General features: G+C 37.8%; 1 protein-coding gene across 2 annotated transcripts in view; it reads right to left on the bottom strand.

Annotated features, from left to right (window-relative positions):
• The window catches only part of LOC107570839 (14-3-3 protein beta/alpha-A-like), a 17,800-nt gene extending 12,864 nt beyond the window's left edge, over positions 1 to 4,936 (bottom strand). The window contains exons 1-2 of one of the 2 annotated variants that reach the window (XM_016257113.1): positions 4,833 to 4,936; positions 3,064 to 3,379 (exon numbers count right to left, since the gene is read on the bottom strand). In XM_016257113.1, coding sequence (XP_016112599.1) covers positions 3,064 to 3,357 — 294 coding nt within the window. In that variant the 5' untranslated portion in view covers positions 3,358 to 3,379; positions 4,833 to 4,936. The remainder of the gene's footprint in view (positions 1 to 3,063; positions 3,380 to 4,832) is intronic. The other variant, XM_016257112.1, reaches the window with a different exon arrangement.
• Between the last annotated feature and the right edge of the window lie 9,653 nt (positions 4,937 to 14,589).

Below are 14,589 nucleotides of genomic sequence, written 5' to 3'. Positions count from 1 at the left end.
GCATTGTGATTGGCCGAACACCACAAGCACTCGTCGGAAATGTAACACTCCTTACCATATCGCGAGCTTCATCTTTCAAAATAAATGTAAAGACAGAGCCCTAAATGGGAACAGTCGCATGACAGACACAGTGATGAAGCTGGTATGTGTTTGCAGTACACAAGCCACGGTTAAAACAGCTGACTCCACTGTGATATGACCCCCTCTCTCTCTCTCGCTCTCTCTCTTGTGCTCTCTGTCGCTCGCGCACACACACACACGATGCGCAAAACTCTGCATTTGAAAAGTCAATAGCAAATACTTAAAATAATAACAAAACAGTAGCTGATTCAGAAGCGCCAGATTGTCATAGCAAAGTCAGAATTACCTCCTCTCCTAGGTTCACGAAACGGTCGTCCATAAAATGCATTGCTGTTCTGTTGTAAGTCATCTTAAAGATTCCTAAATGCATCTACTTTCGGAAGGCCAAATAAAGTGCTTTTGCTTTCGCCTAGAAACACACAGCGTCTCCCTGAGATGGCTGCTTCAACACTAACTGCGGTTACTGAAACCACGCCTTCTTTCTTTGCGTGAACATTTGGGCGGCATTATGCTAATATTTCCACATAGTGAGGTAGATATGTGGGGGTGTGTTAGAACGAGCCGTTTTAGGGGGGCGTGGCAGAGTCTTAACTTTGATAAAAAATATCTCTTTGGTTTTGAGACTTCAGTCTTTGCAACTTCAGGGATCTTATCTATGCACAGTCAGCTTGTAACACTCCAAAGAGAAAGGAAAACTTGAAATCGCATCATATGACCCCTTTAAGGTTATCATACCGTCAAAATGTCATACCGGCCTATGCCTAGACAGAACATGTAAATTCGGGAACATTAAATATTACATAACAAATGTCATTCCACATAGAAATTATGCCATCTGGAGAAAAACTCACTGAAGTAAATAGGCATGTTTTTGCATTCTGAGTGTGAAAACAGAGAGTGTACAGGTACATTTACTTTTCTGATTAGCTGTGATTTTCTTCCATTGCACAGCATTTTTGCGTAAAGAAAAAAAAACCACTTGGCATTGAAGTCTTGTCCCATCATGCCTGGTTATAATGCAGTGTAAGGGTTAATGCAACATTAAGTTACATAATATGTAGGAATACACATGACATCATAGTCTCGTTTCATTCTCCTAAATGCAAAAGCAGTGAAAATAAAAAGTCCCTTTGGCTGTAACGTGGAGGGCTACAGGTCAGTGGCCCAAAAAATAAGAGCTCAGCTGCTGTCATTATGGGATTAGAGGTGACTCAACCTGTGCATTAACAGAGCCCTGTGGCCTTCAGCCACTTTCATGCTATGTGCACACAAAGTAAATTTATCCCCTCCCTTCAAATACATCAGGCAGCCTGGCCAAAACACTTATTCTACTTTGATTTGAGCTCATCGTAACCAGGACCTGGTGAAGAAAAAAAATAAAGCAAAAAGTCATGCTCATCTACAAGCAGCTGTAGTCAAGTATTCTACTGTGCCCATGTTTGGTCCACAGCCACATTGTGGAGTTCTGCTGTCCTCATGCTCTCTAGAGGCCTCTTCACTTCCCACACCTCATTACATAGCCTCATCTCTCCCACCCAAGCAGCTGCTAAAAGCTAATTAGCTGCCTCTCTCACTTACACAGACATTAGCCGAAGCCTCAGAGTGAGCATGTTTCTCAGGGGACCTCACTTATGGCTTACTGAGTTGAAGTGGACTTTAAATTTATGTCTTCTGTAATGTTCAAGGGCTTGGTGATATGTTACTAGTACAAGTCACTGTGTTTTCACTGGTTGAATTCACCAGTCTATTGGCACAACTGCAAAAAACAGGCGAGTTAAGAAAAAAGAAAAACAGGTGAGTTACCTTCATTTTACTAACCATTTTTTGCATATATTGTCTTTTTTAAATATTAGTTTTACTAAAATGTTTGACAATTATTTTTTTATTTTATTCTAAGCTTTTTGACAATAGTTTGTTAGAGGTGAATTTAACCATATATTCATAGGCAAATTAGTAATTTTTGATTATATGCAAAAACACAAAATCAATATACGTTTCCTTATTGTGAAAAGTACATCAATACATGTTATTACAAATTTAAAAAACAAACAACAAAAAAAGTTCAAGTTCAAAATATTAATAAAAATGTAATAACTCTCATAATAATTCTTACATCTGAAACAATAACAACTTCCCTGTTCTGCTAACATTACTTAAAATGTGCGGGCTATTTAATAATGTTAACTGACAGAAATAATTAGCCAATGTTTCTGCAAATTTTTCTCCATTTTGGGATGGAAAAGACAAGGACAACAATCAATTTTTATTTTTTTTTTACTGAGAATACTGTTATACTCAAAAACCCATTGCATTACAGAAGTAAAGTAGATTGACAACAATGGTTCACAATGACTGTAAATTTATATATACACATTTCCCTACATTCAAATATCACTGCTTTATAACCTCCAATTCAAAGTACACTAGTTTACAGGCATTAGACCAGCTAGAGCCTGTATCAAGTAAAATGCTTTAGCTTTTTTGATCTCTAATTCTTCCCAAATGACACAAGGATACATTTGAGATGACAGGATGGTGTTTTTAAGCACAAGTAAACCTTGTGTAATACATTCTACACAATATAAGGCAAGTGTACAGGAACCTCATTACATAAAGTCTATGCAGCGTGAATTCTGTGCTCTACAGAATCTATAAAACTGTAATTTCTGCAGGCTGAAGACTGAAACAGAAGTTAAATAGACCCTGACCCCTTAAATCTGTCATCAGGGCTACAAAAACTGTCCCTAGGTAAGGACACCTGTGCATGCGTTGGAACAAATGAGATCAGGCCTGGACTAATAGGCTTGGCTGAAAGAGGGCCTTGCTCACGATGAGTAATTAACGCAAGCAGGATTATCAACCTACGTTACCCACCAACACCTGGAATAAAGAAACGGGGACAAGAGCAAATGTGCGTGTCTTGTGCGTATCCCTGGGTCAGAATATAAACGATTGGGATTATCTCAGTTGTAAGATCCTTACCAGTACGTCATTGCAGATCTCCTTCAACTCCTTCTCAATCTTTTCCCGATATTCCTTGACCATTTGCTGCTTCTTATCGCTGCCCTCCGTCTTCTGCTCGATGCTGGAGACCACTCTCCAGGAGGAGCGACGGGCACCCACCACGTTTTTGTAAGCCACTGAGAGCAAGTTGCGTTCCTCGTTAGACAGTTCAATGTCACCCTCAGTGACAGCTTTCATAGCGGCTGCCATGTCATCATAGCGCTCTGCCTGCTCGGCCAGCTTGGCTTTTTGCACTAGCTCGCTCTTGTCCATGGCTGCTCAGTGCTGAGGAAAAAGAGAGTTAGAGAGTTCAATCAGACACTGAATCTGATTTATTTGAGGTGTAACACAAGTGTCATGTGTCTGATTACTGATTAGATGCAAACTCATCATTACTGAGAATAGAAACTAAATAAACTGGACAATCATTCTTGCAGAAGTTGTAAAACATTTCACAGCAGTGAATCAATTAATCTGTGCTATGCCTCTGACATACATATATATGGAAAGCCTTCAATGAACCAAAAAAAAAAAAAAAAAAGGGAAAAGCAAAAGAGAAACGGAAGCAACCAAAAAGCACTTTGCAGACATCCAAAGATCTGATCAAAAATTCTAGCTGCCAATCTTGCACACACCACATACACACTCACAAAGTTATGCCACAAGTATTTGCCCTCCAGGGTCGCATTACAGTGCGAAGAAATATGCGGATGTGCTGTTCTCGACAACCACGCCCAGTTCCCATAGCTACCCATTCACGCGCTTTACATATTATGTCTTAAAGGGGTAGAACACTCCCAAAAATGATCATTCTGTCCTCTTTAACTGACCCTCGTGACTTTCTTTCTTCCGTGGAACACAAATAGTACTGGCTGACAGATTGACAGCCTCGGTCACCATTAATTTCCATTGTATGGAGAGAAAAAAGCATGCTCACTGTTCGTCAATGGCGGCCAAAGCCGTCAGTCCGTCAAATTCTGATGAACACGTTCCACGAAAAACAGCAAAACGGTCAAAAAACATAATGGTAACTAAATAATGATGATTTTGGGTAAACTATCACTTTCGAAGTTGAGAATGACTCAAATATATGTCCTTGCTGACTACACAAAGCTTAAACAGCAACATCAGACTACAGACTTGTGACTGGTTTATTACGATAAATTGTGCAATGCATACAAACAACAGCGGTGCCCCGCAGCACTATATCAAATGTGTCAAGCTAAAATGTCACGGTGACAATTTACCGCTGCTTGCAGGTTAAAACCAAGTTTAGCTGGCTGGCTGGCTAAGCCATATGATGAAGGCAGGTCTGCATAGAAAACTGCTATTTATGACCGGTGTAAGACCTAAAATGTCACGGTGACAATTTACCGCTGCTTGCAGGTTAAAACCAAGTTTAGCTGGCTGGCTGGCTGGCTAAGCCATATGATGAAGGCAGGTCTGCATAGAAAACTGCTATTTATGACCGGTGTAAGATTTAAAGCATAAAACGTGTCATTTTAGCCATCATTTTTAACTGTAAGCTCGACCACACCAGATATCATTCCAAGAGGAAAAACCAAAAAGGGGCGGCCTAGATCTGCCAAGCAAAGGCTTATTGTTCATTTTCAGCACGTTAGCATCACCAGCTACTCAGTCCTGTGCCTTGCAACGTCCACCGCCTTTTGAATTGAATTTCTCATCGCAGATGATAAAAAAGGGACCAGTAAGCATGGCATTTATCCCGATCTAGCGGATTCTCTTACCTGAGTGTCTGGGAATAACGATGGTCCTGTCGGAGCTAAGCTAACCGCGGCTCACAGCTGATTCTCACGGGCGGTCGAGCTAATCCACGGGGTTTCCCTCCAATCAGACCAGCCCCAGGAGCCGAGACAAGGCCGGGCCATGTGACGTCAAAGGTAACCAAGGCGACGGCTGACTTCATGTTGCCTGTGATTGCTCGAGAGCCAGTTCGTGATTCAGTGGTGCACCACTTTTCCTTCCATGTCCTCAGTCTGTCTCTTTCCGTAAATTATACCACCAAGGTATTTCCGTTTAGGTTATGTTTCATCATTAAAATGTGACGTGTAGCTCCGAAAAGAGCGTGAAATGTATTATTAGCTGCGTAGTATCGCGATGAGTCCATTTGTTCCATGTTTACAAGTGTGCGCTTGAATAAGACGGTTGGATAGCTTATAAATGGTAAATACAGACATTGGACATTTAGAACATTTCTCAATGGTTCCCTCGCATTAAATCGTGCATAAAAACAAAAGCTGATTTGGTTCAAATTCTGTGCTGTGGCATGATTATTATATTATATATATTTGCAACTAGGTAGTTGTAATGAAAATCATGGAATGGCGACTGAAGAGACCATCATGAGAAAAATTAGAACAGAGGCTATATAGAGCTTGCTTGGTATAGAAGAGGAGCTATTTCTGCACTACTCCAGTTTGTTTCCATGGGGAATGAGCCTATGTTCTACATTGTCACATGTCCTCCCATCAGATATGAATTCAGTAACCTATTTTAGGGTAAAACTCTTTATTATTGGTGCAAGTTAAGTCCACAGTGAGACTAAAGCACTTATGCAACCAGTGTGTGTGTGCTAACAACTGCAACAGCAGTTTCACTTGAATGTGAAAAGTGATTACCAAGTTTGCTGTGTAACTAGTAGGGCAGGTTTTTCATTTTACTTAAAGCCACACCCCAGTACAGCACTTATTATAGAGCATGACAGTTCAAAGTAACATGAGAATCAGACACTTTAGGTAAGCTGTGGCTTCTTCGGACACTAGGTGTGCTTATGTCAGTGCACTAAAAAGAAAAAACTATGCAGAGAACAATGTTAGTGAATCAGACAAAATTCCAGTCATAGTCCTTGCCAAGGGTGTAGATGCCTTTTCCAGAAATGTTTCTGCAGCTTGCCATTGTCAAACACATAGTTTACTTAAAAGTATTTCACATGCTCATGATATAATACCTTGATGACAGAAATACAAAGGCTCCGGACATCACAGAACAACACGTTTAAGTATACTGATTCGCATGTTAGTGTTCACAACTGGCACATTTTTTTCTGCGCTTTTGCTCTGGTAAGAGTCAGTCAGCCAGTTGAGTGGTCCCATATGAAGACTAAGGTAAAACAACCAAGTTATGTCTTCAAACCAATTTATTCTGACATATTTTGTTTTGTTACAAAACATTACAGTCATGCAACAGAGAAATCGCAGTTATTAATATGCTTCAAGCAGTGGACGCAATGTAATTAGTAATTCGTTTTTACTTATTTAAAATAGGCTAATCATTATGCATGTTTTTTATAGCATCACATTAATTGTGACATGCTATATGTTATGTAAAATTCCAAACTTATTTTAGAATGATTGTGCATACAGTTATATCAGAGTTAATATTAACTGTTTTTCTTGTTGTTGTTATTCATATTAATATAAGAGGATTAGAAAGTTCACGATATGGTGACCAGTTACAGCAGCTAAAATATACTCTTTTACTTATACACACATTTGAATCTAAAATACTGTAAAATACAGTTATCAGGCATGTTATTAATCAGCTACATTTGAATGCGACACTGTATGACAATAAGCAGTAAATACTGCTGATTTAAAGCAGTTACATCGTGATGCTGAATGTGGCACCTGCAGGCAAAGAGGCTTCCAGAACACCGCTAATATTAATAGAAGAATGTGGTGTACTGGTTCAAAGAAATTCATCATTCATCATGACTCACATTTCCAGACCAGCAGAACGTACTGGTAAATTATTATTCTATTTTATCAATAAGAATAATGTTTTGCAACATTTCCATTCTTGAATTTAAAAACTAGTCTTGTGTATGAGCAAAAAAAGGATCAAATAGGCAGCAAGAAAATACACCACCTGAAGCGGTGAAAATGACTCATTAATTAATTATTCACTCATTTATTCAATTTACATGCTTGACTGTAACACTGCTTAAGATTTTTGCACCACACTATACACATTTCTAGGTTATATAAAGCACTGTTTGTGCACTGTAAATTGGTCAGCATGAGTGTGAATTTTCCTCATAAACAGAACACATGGAAATGACTTCTTTCAAATTATTTTGTATATCACATTCAATCCAATTTTATTCACTTATAAGTCCCAGAATCTGCTTTAGATGTTCTGTCGTAATTTGATATTCCATGAATGTTGCTGTAAACTTGCTGAGGTATTTTAACATGAAAAGCTGCACTACAGCACAAATAAACAACTCAAAACCTAATTTTCAACAAGTATAATACAATTATTTTTAAGCAAATTAGTATGAAAATAATAGGTAATAGTGCCGACTACTGACCAATCCATGCTACTACAGCGATGATAGAGAACAGCTTTCACTGGCACTGAGTGGATCTTTGTGACAATAAACACGAACTGCGTATTTTTGACTAATATATCAAATGGCTTATTACTATGCAAACCTCCCCTGGGCTGATTTCAGCTGTCTTGAAGAAAGCTCTTTTGATCGAAAGTGTTAGAGTTAAAAATTAGAGTGCAGTTGGTGGGACCTCCTGACTCTGGTGGACTCATCTAGGCCCACTAATGTCATTTATTTAATAGGGATGGGCGTATCGATCCAAAGTATCGATATATCGATACTGAGGCGCGTTTTATTTACCAGTGATTTTGTTAATTTCACAAAAAAAAACATTCGTTCAATATGCATTGAATTGGACGAATAACCTTTGTTAGCGAGTAATTGTGTAGGATAGAACTATTTTCCTGCTCATCTGAACACGCAAATGTTGCAAGACAGAACCAATCAATCACAGAGAGCATTCACTCACTGCTGACAGTGCATTCAAACAGGGCTGTGTTTCCCAAAAGTATCATAAGAAAGCATTAAATCTTTTGGGAACGGCAGCCCTGAACAATGCTTATCAGAGGACAGAAGGACAGAGTTATTTCACAATAAACAAACTGAAATTGTAGCCTACATAGTTTGTGCAATTAGTTATTTAAATTATAAATAATATAATTGGTTATTGAAAGATAATACTGATCATGTTCTATTCTGTAATGTTAATAGAAATCATACACTGTTAGAATAAAAATGTTGCATTTTATGTGTACAACAGCCGGTCACTGGCAGTCCCTTATGATAAAGGGGAAGTCGTGGCCTAATGGTTAGACAGTCGGACTCATAACCCAAAGGTTGTGGGTTCGAGTCTCGTTCTGGCAGGGATTGTAGGTGGGGGTAGTGAATGTACAGCGCTCTCTCCCACCTTCAATACCACGACTGAGGTGCCCTTGAGCAAGGCACCGAACCCCCAACTGCTCCCCGGGCGCCGCAGCATAAATGGCTGCCCACTGCTCCGGGTATGTGTTCACAGTGTGTGTGTGTTCACTGTTGTGTGTGCACTTAAATGGGTAAATGCAGAGCACTAATTCTGAGTATGGGTCACCATACTAGGCGTCACCATGGTTTTACTAAAGTGACCATAGTTCAACTGTAGTATTTGTAGATTTGAATCATGTGTAAACAAAAAACATATTTGAACCATGTGTAAACAAAAATATAACCTAATAAGTTAAAATTAAGGCGTATTGAATGTTAAAATGCGTTTTAAACATAAAGTTAAGTGCTTATCATTACCCATTTTACTCTTCTTAATTTAATAATTTAATAAATTTCATAATTTAAAAGTTTAGTTCAGAAGTATCGAATCGGTATCGATATCGACGATACTGCCTTGAAAAATATCGGTATCGTATCGAAAACAAAATAAGTGGTATCGCCCATTATTTAACCATATCAAAGTGAGGCGCGGAAAATATGGCGCGTATTAGTAACGGGCCACTATTACATAGCTGTGGGAAAATATATGTAGATAAATCAGGTAAATGAGCCGGGATTTTTGCTGAAAATCGGAACATCTTCGTTTGATAACAGATGCGATAACAGAAAAATTTGATATGGGTAAAGCTGTTAAAGGCACAATATGTAAGATTTTTTAATTAAAATATCCAAAAACCACTAGAACAGTGTTTTATATTTTTCTGACTTGTGTACTTACATTATCCCAAATGTTTAGAAGAATGTTTAAATCCAGAGAAATAAGCAATTTTATCTAGAAACACGGACCATTTCCAGAGTGTCATTGTGACGCCTGCCAATGACGTCATAACCCCTCGATTTCCGGTTTTGTTTTGTAGAAAACATGGAAACACCAAAGACGCTTTAATATGTTATGTGTTTTATTATACAGGTGACAACGGCACAGAGTAGCATTATAACATATCTTTCAAATGTATCTAGTATGATAAAACAGTGATGCTTTACCCCACATATGAACGACCGGAAGAAGCGGAAGCCGTCGAATGTGGCATAATAAAAGCTCCACTGCTTTCGAGCCGTGTGTCACTCTCCTCTCTCATTAGCAATTGCTTCAGTGGCCTCGTTTCGCTTCGACGGCTTTCAGCCTCATCCTGCTTCATACTACGACGTTAATAAATCTTTAATACATTAGCTCATCCATGAACATGATTTCTGCCCGAGTCCTGTCGGATTGCATCGGCTGTGGGGATGAAGACGACAACTCCCATGATTCCACACTCAGTCACGGAGTCATCAAACTACGCCTTTGTTTCTTTGTTTGTTTTGAAATCGCGCCCTCTAGCTGCGAAAACGTACATATTGTGCCTTTAACGCCACCCCGCTCAAAACACCGGAGTTCTGGTTCAGAGTTTTTGTTCAGTGCTGACTCAAGTTGTGCAAGCTTGCGAATCCTCTCATTATAAGTAACGCGTTGTGTGTGTGTGTGTGAGGGGAACAGGGTCACATCACAGGAGAGTGACCTGCCTGTCAGAAATCATAGCACGTCAGCTGTCTTAACTGCGGCTTGTGTACTGCTTCATCACTGTGTCTGTCATGCGACTCTGTTGCCCTTTCGGGCTCGAACTGATGGCAAAACTAACTATTAACTGTCTTGATATTTATTTTGAAAGCTGAAGCTCGCGATTATGGTAAGGGGCATTACATTTCTGACGAGTGCTTGCGGTGTTCGGCCAATCACAATGCACTGGGTCAGCTGGCCAATCAGAGCAGACTGCGCTTGTCAAAGGAGGGGACTTTGTTGAAAACTACCCGTTTGAGAGATGCGGGGCCTAGAGGACCTACAATAATGTACAGTATTTGAAAAATAATGTGTTTTTTGAACATTAAAGCATGTCAACATATTCTGTTACACCAAATACACAAAATAATGATCTTTAAAATAGCATCATATGACCCCTTTAAAAGATCGAATTTGAAGGAAACTCTTAAGATATGCGCGTTTTATTTTCAAAATATTTTGTTATTGACACGGAGAGTCAGACAGCTATTTACACTGCAAAAAAAAATAAGGCCTAACTTTTTCCCATAAAAATATAGGCTATAAACATTCTAAAATATATGTTTACCTTTTAGGCAAATTGCATAAATTAGAATAGTGATATCTCAAAACGCATTTATAGTCCGTGTCTCATATTTTCCTAACGTATTGGCCTATCCTTAACTGCGTTAAAAAAATGGTGTCACGTGGATGGGAATATGAATGGAAATGATATGCAGATTAAGTTATGCATAGTAAAACTAGGCGTTGTAAGCTCCATATATGGTGATTTTGGGGAGGAGATCCATGTACGCACAATCTTCCGCTGACAGGGATTTATAAAATGATTTTTGCTTAGGTTCTGGCATATGCATGGTTTTATAAATCTGAAAACTTTTATATGCCAAATCTAGCTTTTGTGCGTACGTACACTTTTAGGATGAAATCTACGGAAAGTTTTATACATGAGGCCCCAGATGTCACAAAACAGTAAGTTACTAAACCTAACAACAAAAGCAACCATAAAACAGTGTAAATATGGAGTGCCCTGGGGGGGGAATGCTCCCCTAGCATCCAATTATTACACTCTAAAAAATTAAAGGCACAGGGTTAAAAAGGGACAAACCCAGCTATTGGGTTGTTTTGACCCAGCGGTTGGGTTGTTTTGAACCAGGATTGCCAGGTTTTCACAAGAAAACCCGCCCAATCGCTACTCAGAACTAGCCAAAAACTAGCCCAATGGCACTTCGAGGGGGTCCTCAGTTAAAAATCGCCTTCCAGGGGGAAAATACACATTTTTTTGGCGGGCTTCACCTGCTAAAATTCGTATTCCAGGGGATAAATATCATGTAATTGGAGTCGCTTCAACCCGCGGACATGAAAAACAACACACGGCAACAAAAGTATAATTGGCAACACTGTGTGGTTCAGTGCTGATTCGTGAAGCAAACTGTTTTGAACGATTCAGTCCGATTTGGTGAACTGGTTCGACCGGTTCACGAAAAATAACTTGTTCAAAAGCGATTCGTTCAAGAACCGGACATCACTAATAAGTGCACTCGATAATGTCCACACACCCCTTGTCCAAATGCACTTGCGGTCTTTGCACTTGACCACTTGACTACTTAGGCTATAGCTATGATGTATTTCCTGTATTTGGTCCAAGTGTTTAAGTGAGCATGAAGACCACAAGTGTGTGTAGAACTTTTCATTACCTGATGGGACACACTTATAGTGTTGTAAAAATGCAAGTGTTTACAGGGCTTTATTTTAGTTTTCAATACTTTGCATTTTAAAATCAACTTCTAAATGTCTGTTTAGTAGTCCCTATAACAGATGACACAACGTTGTGGTGATTATAATTAAGTGATAAAAAGCAGCTGCAAATGTTGTACAAAATAATTATCACCACTACTCATTTGCACCAACAAAACGTGCAACTCTTTGTTTTACTACCAAATTATATGTAATATCTGTATTATTAATATTTAACATAGGCTACATTGGAAAGGTTTCCGTGACCTCTCGTGAGATCTCGGCATAAAGTCTCATGATTTATTTCCACAACATGCATGATGGGATACACTAAGCCTCGAATACGCTCCGGAGCGGTATTCAAGATAGTGTGGATTTAGTGCACTGCGCTTTGACGTTTTTAAGACCTGGGACAATCTTGCGCACTTACTTCCTGTAGCTCGCACGCGCTCCCAAGTGGCCAAGACCGCAAGTGTGGCTATTTGGACAAGGGGTAAGATTTCGGACACCACTAAAAATGGCTGTCACTATTTAAGGGTATTGGGCGATTTCGGACATAGGCAGTGTTTCATTTATGAAGGAATGTGCGTTTTTGAATAAATCTTTTTGAACAGTCACTTGCTTCCTTCCTGAATGAATCAGCTGTTTGAACAAATCGATTGAATGAATGATTCAGTGACAAAGACAGTGACATGCCGCCACCTACTGGCCGTTTTAGTTGATTTTTTAAAGTAAATTTTTTAAAGTCATTTCAGTTATTTAAATAATTTAATATTTCTATATTCAGAACTTTATATTTAAAACATTAATCTAATAACATTGTTATTATGAATTTAAATGCTTTCATGCCACCTCCTCATTAAACAGTCTGTATATACCTAAATGCCAATTTTGTGTTTTTCAGTGCCACCTCTGTAGTGCAAAGATTAATTTTGTTGATATTGATTTAATTTGATTCATATGCTTCTTGATTTTGTCTTATTATTCTAATTGAATGTATTGTTATAGTTAAAATTTTTTTTGTAAGTTTATAAATATAATTCCACAGAGTGCCTTTAATCTTGATACCTTAAAAACATATATTTAGAGGAAACAAGTAAATTAAATACATTTCTAAAAAAAATCATAAAAATTCCTAAAAAATGAAATAAGTTTAATGTTATTATAGATTATACATGTTTTTATAATTAAATAAATCTTAAAGGTCACCTCGGTCATCCACCACTATATATATATATATACATCTGTGTGTGTGTGTGTGTGTGTGTGCCTTGTTACCATTTAGAGATTCCTGCTAAATCAGGTGTCATACTCTTAACACAAACTTTAAAGAGAGATTGATCCTTGAGATAAAAAATAGTAGGTTGCATAAATACCTACTGCATGAAATGAAACATCTCAAGGTTGGGTTGCATATTAAGTGCATAATTAGGGGAGGAAAAGCACAACTAGGACCCACGTCCTTGAATGGGGTCACTGCAAAAGAACATGTTAATGAAGAAAACGGAACTGGATCAACTGTGGGAATTAACAAAGTACATTTAAACATTTATTTGACGTCTGCATTTACATCTGCAAGATATCTTTTAGAGTGTTTGTTCATCTGCAATACGTCTATAGGACGTTTCCTTTCATAAGTCAAATAGACGCTTAGAAGATGTGTTTAAGATGTTTATGATTTAGAATGAATGTAAAACTGACATCTTAAAGATGTCTGTCAGATGTTTGTACATAGCAGATGCTTTTCCAGATGAAGAGATCTTTAACAGACATCTTGCATACATCTGTTAGGGTAGTCTTTGAAAGAAACAGCAGGTTGCCAGATATCACAATTAACAAGCAAAAATGAGCAAAAATATTCATTGATCAGTATAGAAAATATTTTAAAAACAGATTGATAAACAAACTTATAAATAGGCTAATAGATTTTCAATAATTGCATAGGTTATTTAATATTTTATTTAATATAGTAATGTAATATGTATTAATATATATGTAGCCTAATATTTATTTTTTAGTTGATTGATATTTCACAAATAGGCCTACATATAAAGTCCAATAAATAAAAAGAGTACCTTTTGCATGCACACCTGGAAAAGGGCACATTCTGGAAATTATCCCCAAAACAAAAACCACAACTGCATGTATGTATTTGTAGTAAGTTACCTATTAAACTGTCAAATTTTCATAAACAAGCCCTAGAACCCTGGAAGATTGCTTTTAAACATAATTTCTCCCCGCACACGTATATTCTTTGGAACAATGAAAATATATTGTCTGGTAACAAATCACTCTGTTTCATTGAATGGGTGAATCAAAATATCTTTTTTGTTTCTGATTTGTTCAATTCTGACGGGGACCTTCTTTCCTTTTCTGATTTTGTGTTTTTGAAAGGTGCATCAATCTCACTAAGAGATTTTAATAAGCTGACTAAAAGTATCCCTGTCAGTTGAAAAACTTTGTTTAAAGCGCATTTATGTTATGGCTGTGTAAACAACCATTTTCCTACACGTGCATTTAAGGGTGTTTATGTATTAGATAAAAAATGCAATTACTTTTTTATTAGAAATGCTCTTTCTTCAACTCCAGGATGCCCCTCTAAAGCACAATCTAAATGGAGGATTTGTTATCCGAACTCTGAATTAAAAAACGTATGGACCTTTCCTCACAGGCTATTTATCCCAAGTAAAATGAAAGAACTCCATTTCAAAATTGCTCATAGATACTACCCTTGTAATTTATTTTTGAGCAGATTTTCTGAGAATATTTCCTCAATGTGTTCATTTTGTAATACTGATGAAGATTTTCTCATTGCCCATTCACCAAGTCTTTTTGGTCAGAAGTTACCTTGTTAATTTTTTCCTGCTGTAACAAAATGATAGAAATAACAGTTTCTATT

Source organism: Sinocyclocheilus grahami, unplaced genomic scaffold (genome assembly GCF_001515645.1).
Source record: "Sinocyclocheilus grahami isolate Dianchi unplaced genomic scaffold, SAMN03320097.WGS_v1.1 scaffold1511.1, whole genome shotgun sequence".
Taxonomy (NCBI): Eukaryota; Metazoa; Chordata; class Actinopteri; order Cypriniformes; family Cyprinidae; genus Sinocyclocheilus; species Sinocyclocheilus grahami.
The sequence above is the reverse complement of the archived record's forward strand: the minus strand, read 5'-3'. Positions and strand labels throughout refer to the sequence as shown.